The sequence below is a fragment of the Ceratina calcarata genome, unplaced genomic scaffold (genome assembly GCF_001652005.2).
Source record: "Ceratina calcarata isolate Rehan_Ccalc_2016 unplaced genomic scaffold, ASM165200v1 scaffold39.2, whole genome shotgun sequence".
NCBI classification, from domain to species: Eukaryota; Metazoa; Arthropoda; class Insecta; order Hymenoptera; family Apidae; genus Ceratina; species Ceratina calcarata.
In genome coordinates, this window is record NW_017162322.1 from 216,627 (window position 1) to 227,370 (window position 10,744).

The 10,744-nt window shown below is 42.4% G+C and overlaps 1 protein-coding gene across 3 annotated transcripts in view; it reads right to left on the bottom strand.

Moving 5' to 3' along the window:
- LOC108626216 (uncharacterized) overlaps window positions 1-10,744 on the bottom strand; it is a 196,589-nt gene that overhangs the window by 7,302 nt on the left and 178,543 nt on the right. For 2 of the 3 annotated variants that reach the window (XM_018026782.2, XM_018026779.2), the window contains 3 exons: window positions 2,477-2,637; window positions 1,434-1,589; window positions 340-545 (listed from right to left, as the gene is read on the bottom strand). In XM_018026782.2, coding sequence (XP_017882271.1) covers window positions 340-545; window positions 1,434-1,589; window positions 2,477-2,637 — 523 coding nt within the window. The remainder of the gene's footprint in view (window positions 1-339; window positions 546-1,433; window positions 1,590-2,476; window positions 2,638-10,744) is intronic. The other variant, XM_018026783.2, reaches the window with a different exon arrangement.

Below are 10,744 nucleotides of genomic sequence, written 5' to 3' on the forward strand. Positions count from 1 at the left end.
CGTCGATACTTAATTAGATATTTCCTTCTATACTTTTTAGCACGTAGCTATTTATTATTAGCATTATTCTTCCGACATCTGATTTCTTTTTAATTATAGGAAATGCGTTTTTCTAAAGTACATAAACTTTTGGGATTGACTGTATAACCAATACATCCTTAATCCCGTACACCCGTGAAAAGAAAAAGGCTGAAATAATTTTTCAGTATCGATCGACAGAGGTCGAAACAATGGAGCCTCGCGCAGAAGATTAATTCGCGATTTATTTTAACCCGAGAGGTAAGCTACTCGCGCGGTAAATAAGTAACGAGAGAAAGACATTTTTGACGTCTGGCTTACCTGAAAGTCTTGCGGTAACGGGGATGATTCCTTCTGATGTTGACTCGGACTCTGCGGCGGACTGGCCGCGGATCTGGGACTCTGAGGTCGAGTTCCAAGCTCGTAAATGTTGATCATGTGAGCCGCTTGAGCGTGAACCATCAGTTCCCATGCCGAAGGGAACGATACCTTGCAGAGAACGCATAGCAGAGCCGTCGTGGAGTCTCCTTTAAATACAAACACGAAAGTGCGTTCGACGAACATCGCCGGTGAAAAAATATCCGATCAGTATTTTAATTAAACGCTGTTGAATTCCGGGGAATTTTTTTTAATAAGCTTAAAAAAACACGAAACGTCCAGTATTCGTCGATTCTTTTGTGAGCTGATATTCAGCGATTCGCGAAAGCTGGGCAAATTCGTCAAAGGGTTGTACTCAATCGTAGACAAACCATTGAATGGGCTCTCTCGCAGCCGACGCAGGTGCGTTTCGGCCAATAAAATGACAAAATACAATTCCGTGCAGAGAAAAGGGATCAAACGAAACGGGAGACGAGGTAGGAGAGAACTACTCCTGGGATCCAGCTCGAATTTCATTTTTACACCTGTCCTATTCGAACGCCGCGATAAGGATAAGCGAAAGGGGTGACAGTATTTTGAAACCAGCTGCGCCTTCGAATTCCAATGAAAGCCGGATCTTTATTGAAAAATATCTTAAAGGCGAAAGCCGAATCGTGGCCTAAATTCGATCACCCAATCGCGAAATATATTTTTCTCCTAAGTAATAAAAAATAAAGAATCTTATCCTGTCGTTCGAAATGCCTTTTTGCATTATTTTTATACACAGCGAATTCACGTTTAAATTTATTCCAGAACTTCATAACATGAATTTCACTTATTTAAAGTCCAAGAAAATGGAATTGAAAAAACATTTTCCAATAAAATCAGCAAATAATTTCGCAAACTGTTGTCACAACTAGCTCTGTATATTATGTATAAACGCGATGAAAAACTTAAACCGCGATCGTGTTTTGTGTAAACGCGATGGATTTTAGTTGGCCTAACATTCTCGTCTAACCCAGGCTTGCAAACCGGAAACTTTTCTTTCGAGTACGTACTTGGGGCCGTTCCGTTAAAGGTGTGACATTTACATGTGAACCGCAGTTTGCAGTAATTCCGCTTGTGCTCGAGCAACTCGCCGAGGTCTGTAAACATCTCTCTACAGTTGCCGCAGATCAGGATATCCGGGTTGCCTGGAACACGGAAATTGCGAGCTGATTTCAGCTGCAGTTTGATCTCTAGTTTGATCGTGTTTAAAAATTTTTTCTATCGTATGCAATCGTCCTCACTTTAAACGCAACAATTTTCTGTGTTTTTATCCAACACATTTTTCGTCACGCGAGGAACGACGATAATGGCAGAAAACTAAATTGGCCGATGCGTTTATTTGCGTCGAAATGATAAACATATCGGAGATAGGCAAAAAGATGGACATAGAAACTCCGGATTTGATATTAATTAAAATAAGTTTCTCATTGAAAGGCAGTGAGGCGCGACTACGAGGCGAAATTTTCGTCCTGTCCGTCGGATAAATAACCAGGTACACCGCGGTCCGTATGTAATTATTTAACTAGGAAACTTCCTCTCACCGGGCCGGCCAGCACTGCGCGCCCGATAATCCAAAAGTTTTTAAATGAGAACGCAAACGGTGGCTCGTGCTCCTCGTCCCGTGACAAATAATAACCCCACTGCTTTTCCATTCTTCTCTATTCCCCATATTTAAAGGGAGCCGCAACACGACCAACTACCAACCAACCGACCGACCCACCCCGTCTACCTCTTTCGTTCCGTGCACACGCTCGCGATTTCCGCGTAATTAAAGCGCGCTCAGCGCGGAAACAAGCGTCGGGACGATACCGTCGCGTCGACGCCGTTTTCCCACCGTTGCGGAAGGGGTGCGATCAAACTACACGCCGGCGAACTAACAAACTGTGCTTCCGGCGAGGCTTCGAAACTCCACCCTCGAAACCGCGACACGCTCGAGATGCCGTCGCACTCTTTCCGGCCAATCGAGCTTTTCCTACCCCCTTTTTCCCACCGCAGCTTTTTGTTCCCGAGAGAGGACCGACGTCGCGAAAAGGCTACATTGTTTGCTACTTACTGTACACTTTCAGCTGGTTCAGATCCGGGATGCTGTTGGCGGTGTTCGCCGCGGGTTGCTGTTTCTGTTGCTTCGGATGCTGCGATCGAGCCGGCGGCATCAAACGGGCTCTCTTCAACGGCGGTGCCAAACGAGGTGGAAAAGCAGTCGATGCGTAGTAACTGGAAAATAAACTTGAGACTCAGTCGAGACGTTCACTCCCCTAATTGTTTTTGAACGAAACTACGTCACTTGATTCGAACAAAAACTGTCAGTCGATTCGATTAGATTGGCGTACATAAAACGTCGCTTCCAATAGTTAGTTTTACGTATTGTTAAATGTTTAAGTAATTTAAGTATTCCAAATAAACGTGTCTTAAAATCTGTTTAAAGTTTCATTGCTAATTTCTTTTTATTACTTTTATAATAAAATGTCAAGTATAAAATGAGTGCACTAACTCACGCTATGTCTCAGTTATCAGACAGTAAACAATTCTTTGAATTCTAATAATGAAAATAACGTGTCTGGTCGATGAATATTAAGCTATTTCATATTCATTTATATTCACATGATATCCCAATTTTTGTTCATTTAACCACTCAATAATTTGAGATTTCATATAAAGTTATAGGGGAAAGAGCAAGTGAACAGAACTTGGGACATTTGCTATAAATGAATTTCAATCAGAAAATTGAGACCTTAGACCTGAGAAGCTAATCGATATTTCATATTCACCGATCTAATACACTTGAAGCGTTTGACTTATCCATTTAGGAACAGCTTTGAATACAATTCTAATTACAATTTAGAGAAAGCTTGAAAGCCTTTTCGCAGCGTTTTTATAATCTTTAAAACTTCGCCGTTGAAATTTCTGGAAGTTTTACTTTCTCCTACGCCTTTACGTTCCCCCAAAGTTTTCAAATCTCTTTTCTTCCTTTTTCCTCAACTTTCAATCCCTAATACACGGTCCCTTTGCCTTATACACATTTTCCAAGCGATTTTTATGTCTTTTATTCCAGAAACATAATTCCCTATAAAGTACAATTGTTAGAGTTGAATTTATTAATGATCGAAATTCCTCACATCTTGCAATCCTGAGTTCCATAAGGCTGCCACTCTTCAGTAATCCCTCCTCGGTGCTACGGCGGGGAACACGATAACAATTCAAAAGGCGTCCGGCTTCGCTACACGTCCGCCTAACTGAATTTAATCGGATGTGTTTAGACTTTTGATAAAATCGATGCGACATTGTTGCCGCGCGACAACCAGCTCCGGAAACGGAGAACAAGAAGAACGGAGAGGTCGCGAGCAGAGTTTTCGCCGCATCGAACGAGCTCGAGACAACCGAGGGAAGGAGACAGAGCTAGTAAAAGGAGTGGAAACAAGAGGAGCAGAAAAGAGGAATCGCAACCCCTCGTAGTCGTATTTATCCGGCTATGTATTTCCTCCGTCTGTCCTGTCTGTTCTCGGCTTGCGAAGCCTCCCTTGAAATAAAACTTCCTCTTCTTTGCACCCTCTCCTTCGCTCTCGCAACCGCGGACGCCTCTCTTCCTCCACGGCCCCCAGTTCCTCCTCTACTTTTTCCTAGCTACTTTTTCCTCTTCCCACGTTTCTTTTCGTTTTGTCGTCTCCTCGAGGACCGTTGCGGAGCTTCTCCTTTCCCGTTTAACGCGTCTTCGCTTCGTTCCGCGCGCTTGTTTACGCCTCGCCGGCTTCTTTCATTTTGTCGTCGGCCAGAATGAAATTTATTTCCAAAGATGTAGGAGCGTCGCTCGGTTAACAGTCGAATTCAACGTGATCGATAGATAATTAACTGTTCCGGTATAACATGACGGAGTTAATAAAAGTGCGCATTGGACACAAGGGCAACTTGAGCTTTCAAAATACAAGGATTGATTCGTTACTAAAAGAACTGATCGACTGCGTGAATACCATATAACATTAAAAATTTGTTCATCCAACAAAGACTGATCAGGATTATTAGAGAAGTTCGTACAATCTAATTATGTACACTGGCTAAAAAACTTCGCCCTTAACTAATAACATTATTATCAACTCTGCGACCCCTTTGTTCGCTCCCGCTTTTGTCATCTGTTCTTTGTTCCCCACGAACTTGTTAGTGTATACATGAACATATTTTTCCTTCTCTACTTCGCTGTCCACCGGTCCTTTTGCTCTTTGCGTTTATTTAACTTCGCGTGCCGAGAGTTTGCAGATTTTCACGATCCCCTCTCGCTGCTTTGCGCGGTCATAAATTTCTATCTCATCGGTTTATTGCGCGAAACTGTCTAACACTGGCAACGGAATTATTTTAGAAATCTCGTGAAATCAAATATTGAGTCACAAGATTATTAGGGTAGGAAATATTTTTCCAACTACGGAAATTTATCAGATCGGACTCGACCGTTCAGAATCCTGTCTATTTATCATTCAAACTGTCTTTTAAACCGTCCCGTTGCTCTTCACGTCAGTCCTTCTCCCCCTCGTAACACGCGTTTCTCTCCCGCATAAAAATCTTCCCCATGTCCGTTTTCCCCTCCACTCAGTCGCGTTTCATCCACCATCGTGACACAAGAGACACCCACGAATTCGTGCCTTCGTGGCGTTGTTAAAAGTTCTCTCCAACGCCGACAGAGTTTCACTCTGTTTCACTTTGGAACTTTCGGATAATAAGCGCGAAACTGGCGTGAAAGAGGGAGACAGGGGATGGGGGACAGAGGAGGAGAGACGCAGGAGGAAGGATCACTGCGTTAAGGGTGGCCGCGAAAACCGGGAAGGGAGCATCATCTACACCGGCACTTCCTGTCGTCTCGACTATTTTAATTTTTCTCTCTCTTTCTCTCTCTCTCTCCTTTCCGTCTTTTTTCCCTTCCACCACTGTCCAATTATTGGCGACCGCGAAAGTCGTGCTTTGTCGGGAACGCCGCGACCGGCTTTTGAAGTGCCCCCTTATTTCTTCTTTTTATTCCGTCCTAATGTCTGCGGCGACTGATAAGAAGAGAAGCTCCGAAGAGGGGAAACAACAGAGGCAGTAGCAGCAGCAGCAGCAACCTCGTTGTCGTCTCATTGCGCGTCGCAAACCTCCCGAGACGGGTAACGATCGTCCTTTAGTTTCCGAAGTTCGATCATCACCCCGTCTTCTCCTCATTAACAAGCACATTACCAAAGCGTTTGATCGATCGACGAAACAGACGTATTAATTGAGAGAATTTACGCCAAGATTTATTGTTCCATGCGTTCATTACGAAAATATTAATTAGAATTAGATAAGAGCTTGTTAAATTCCATTCCCGTCTCCGTTCCTTTTAATGATTTTGCTTGAGCGTCCAAGAATACGTGTATTGTTTAAAGAATGGTTAATATCAGCGAAGCCTTCGGCGTAAAATTTGTTTTACGGCCGGGTCACGGGGAAACGGTGACAATATCGCGGGAGAATGTCACGGACAGGCTGAACGAGTCGGGGCAAGAAGAAAGAAGACGAAAAGCCCGGAAGAAACGGCGCTCCCGGTGATTTGTGGGAAACAAATAATTGTCACCGGTGCCAATCACAGACCTCGTTGGTCCGCAGAGACAGAGCGAGGAGGGCAAGCTGTCTCGGGGGTTACTTCTTGATGAAAATCTGTCGATTTATTCCGTCGTCCCTTGTCCAAACGACTGTCTTGCGCCGGGCTTATATTTAAACGAATAGAGGTTTATCCTCCTTCGGTTTTTCGTAGCCCGCGTGGGATTCTTGATCCTTCCAAGGGAGGACCGTGTTCACCGGTAAAATTTAAATTGAATCGTTCGTTCCCTGTTAAATTAAACGCGACTACGTAACGCGGAAGGACTCGGGCGAATTCTCGCTGGAGATTAAATCGGAAAATAGCGCGCGGTGAACGTGTTAAACTTAATAGGGAAATTCTTTGCCTCGCGTTGTAAACCATACGTATAGTGAACGAAAGAAGTATTGCTACTCCGACAAATATAAGTGCTTCGAAGGTTGAAGCGATTGGAATCGTATAATCTCTTCGAACGTAAACATTTCCTGTTTTATATCGAATCTGATCAAGATGTTTTTACCGGGACTGCTGTTCTAATATTTGAACCAGAGAATGTGGTTTTTAACTGATGACGGAATCGCGTGGAATAAAGTTTCCGCCCGGGGAGGGTGACTGGCGTTCTATTTCAGAGATTCTGACAATGACTCATTGTTGGCTGGCGATATAACTCGAAACGTCGCGTCCAGGTCGCCGCTGATCATGAAGGTATATGAGTCTGCGGAGAAATAAGAGGGCCAGGAACCCTATGCTTGCTTACATCGCGTCCCAGTGCTCCCTGTGGTTCGCGCAGGGGAAATAATCGCAACTGTTATATACGGATTTCTGCTTCATTTGTCTGTTCACGATATGAATTCCATTTTTTCTGACAATTCCTTGCGTCAAGTAATTACCGGAGCCCGATCGATCATTCGTTCTCTTAATTCATTCGCACGTCGAATCAGCACAAAGGGTCTCAAATAAAGCTTGTCGACGAAGCTATTCGAACATAGTTGGTGAGAGACATAAGAAAAATCGACCGACATGAATTTCAAATTAATGAAATTGAAAACAAATCTAAATTGAATTTTGAACACGTATTTGTAAGCACGTAAAGAGCGTGGCGAAACACAGGTAATTCGTATTTTCACCAAGATTTTCCAATTTCATGTCAATTTTCAGCTATCCTTTATCATAATATCATAAGCCTATTACCTGTTCCACTCGGGGCGCTTAACCCCGCACGTGTGACAGCTTGCTCGGCTGAATGAATTTTAATGAAATCCGGTATTAGAGGAGGAGGCTACCCGGGTTAGTATTTATCCGTCAGATTCAAGTTTCCATGCACGTTGTCCAATCTGAATGCGCCGATGCGTGACCGGGACAAAGAACCGATTCGGTTACACATATCACCCGTGTTTCAAAAACGGAAAAGGATTAAAGGAATTCTATAGAATTGAAATATTTTTACCCGCTTCGTAAAAATTTCTCTGATCATTTTATATCGATGCAAGGATCCGGAGAAAAACATTGTTAGTAATAATTCTGTTTCACAGTAACGTGAACAAAAATCGCTTTACCGTCGTCCGAGGGAAACCACATTTTCCGTCGTCCGCGGCGAAAATCTGCCGCCTATATATTTTACTATCACAAGTATTACCACTCGGTACCGGTCCGCGTCGGTTCCAGCGTACGCAACTCACCTCCGTCCAACCAATAAATAACACTCCTGTCGTAGCTTTCACCGGCGTTTCCCCCGCAATTATTGCGTTTCTCATAACCGATGTCATAATTCTATCCGGAGAGCCATTCGTAACCACCGCGTCGGTTCATTTTAATGTTTTCTTTCTACCGGGGCTTCTGGTAAAACAACAAATAAGAACGGGGGCGAACACATAAAACCCGAGTGCGTACATAATAATTATTCACTGTCTCTAGAAGCGCGGGCTTTCAAAACAGCAATGAATTTACATTACAGACAGCGTGTATCTACGCGAGTATTAAGGAAATTTCATTATTCAGTTTGTTCCCAAGCAAATTTTGCATTACCTTCCCGAGATTCAACAATATTTCAGATGTTACATATTCATATATTCATACGTACAAACGTATATCCAGCTATTATGAATGACTACAATCTCGTTCCGCGTTGCGATAATACATGATCCACTTAAAGGGATCACTGTCAGAAGGCAACGATATAATGACGTTATAACAGCGATCCTTATATCATTTGTGACCCACATCCGTCACTCCTGAATCGAGAAACCTTTGGTCAGCGACAGAGATTACTTTTTCATGGTATTATAAAGCTCTCATTTTTCTATGCAGCCTAGCAGGAACCTAATGAAATTATTAAATCAGTACCTGAAATAAGCTGTGATTCCCTTGTAGTTTGAAAATCTTTTATCAATTCAATACTGAATCAGAAATCATTATTATTTAGTTTTTTAAGACTCATTTCACAAATCGTTCAATGAAATTAATAAATAGATATCTGACCCTCAAATTGTACCAATTCAATACTGAGAAAGGTCTACTATCAGTGGCATTTAACAGGAGATTTGGAAAATTTCTTAAGACTCATTTAACAAAGCGTTATCAGTATTTCTCTAGCAGCGGCATAACGAATCAGCCACGCTAATGGGATAGGATTTTCGCAAAGATTCCCCGTAGCGAGAAAAAGAATCGACGCGCGAGTATTACGTATGCCACTTTTTCCCATCTCATTTCCTTTCACGAGGAAACTTTTCACCAGCGTATGATAGTTTTGGGCCTCTGCTGCGGATTTCTACGAGCAATTAAAGAGTGCTCAGAAAGTTTCCACCTCGAAACGATGGAAGGAATTATCGTGAAATCTCGTAGCCACTCTTTCTACCCCTCTCTCCTTTTTATATCTCTTTCTCGGAATTGAGATTTCTTATTTGATTACTTTACGCAGACCGCCAACGTAAATCCGTGCGGATTTTCATGCATGTACCGAGCGATCGTTCAGGATCTTCGCTATAATTATCGAACCATTCGAATTCCAATTCTAATTTCAATCGATTCGCCAACGTGGAATTGCGAACTTATTTTACGTCATTTGTAAAAGTTTAATTATACAAACAGCATGTTTTATGATCATCGTGGACGGTTCGAATGAACGAGGTTCGATCGTATTATAAGGGAGGCAAACGTCGAATGATATTGCGCCCGAACACGAGCTCCCGGAATCGAAATTTATTTCTCCACGACACATCGGAGTTTTTCTTTGTTCCAACGGCGTCGAGGCGAAAATCAAATTACGTGTCTCGCCCGGCGAAAGGGTTTTCATCCCTCGGCGCTCCTTTAGATCAAAGGATAAGTTGCGAGTATCGTGGAAATCGCAAATTCCTTTCGCCATCTCGCCATATTATCGTGTCCTGCTTTGAGAATCTCCCTGTCTTTCCCATACGCTTCTAATACACTTTTTGAGTTACAAATAATTTTTCCCGTAATCCTCGTTGAAAAGGGAAGGCAAACTATTTTCTCTTTAGAAGAGATATTGTAGCATCGCGAGTTTATTATTAGATTTATGACGACAACTAAAGGTACAAATATATTACGAATTCTTGAAAGAATCGACCCTTGACATTCCGTATTCTATTTGCGAGCGTGCCGCTGCTAAATAATTTCCAAATACTCGCTCAATATTTCGTCCTCCCACCCTCGTTCGATAGCAGCTGTTTTTCCATCGATTCGTTTCTATTTATAAGAGAAATAATAACTTCACCCTTCGTCTTAAGTTCGTATATATGCGTCGAAGGCAAAAAAATTACATCCAATTTCTCATTACGATCTAGTAAATCAGCTTGAATGAACCTCGAATGGAATAATCCTGCTTTTCATCAAGCAGACTAGACATCTGTGCGATAATTAGTAGCCAGTGAATGTCCCAAAGGGTTGAAAATCTGCATCCAAAGGGCGTGTGCGACAAAGAAACCAGCGCCCAAGGACGACCAAGCTTTTTGCCCGACGCGGAAGCTTTGCATGAACGAATGTGTGTATGTGTGTGTCTATGTGTGTGCGTGCGTGTTCTGTGTTGGTCGTTACAAATTAGACGATAGGCGTTGCAACGCAACGCCAAGTAGTTTGAAACTGGCTGTTAAACCAATGCAAATTACTGCAAGACAATCCCCGGTTGTTGCGGGCGACGGTGGCATCGGAGAAGAGTTCGTCCTTCTAATTACGTATCGTCTCCGGCACGAGAGGGAAAGAGCTCGGAAAAGCTTAAACAAGCTCTCACGAATTTAATGCCATGCCCCAGCGAATTTCCCTTTCGTCCGATTCCGTAATTGGACGCTAATTCGATCCTGTCCCTTTGACAAATGATATGGAAGGACTGACAGGAAAATAGCATCGAATTTATTTCCCACGAGAAAAATGGAAAGCCGGTGAATCTAATAATTTTAAGAAAAACGTGATCTAAGGGTAAAGAGTTTAGTTAAAGATTATTTTTTGGACAATGGAGCGGCAGCTTTTGGGACTTTGTGTCGCACGAAAAAGTTTGCAATTTTTGACACTCTTTAAAATATATTCCACTTGTTAAGAAGTATTTGGTGATGAATGAAATAATTAATCGATTGATCCTGAATTATTCAAGATAGAAAAAAAGTGTATACGACCTTTTTTGCAGGTAATAGCAGTACCTACAACTTTTACTTGAAGCATTTTTCGAAATTCTGAAGAAATAAAAATTTTTATTTTTCTGAGAATTTGTCAAAGGGGTACCCCTTCAGATTTTGCGAAATT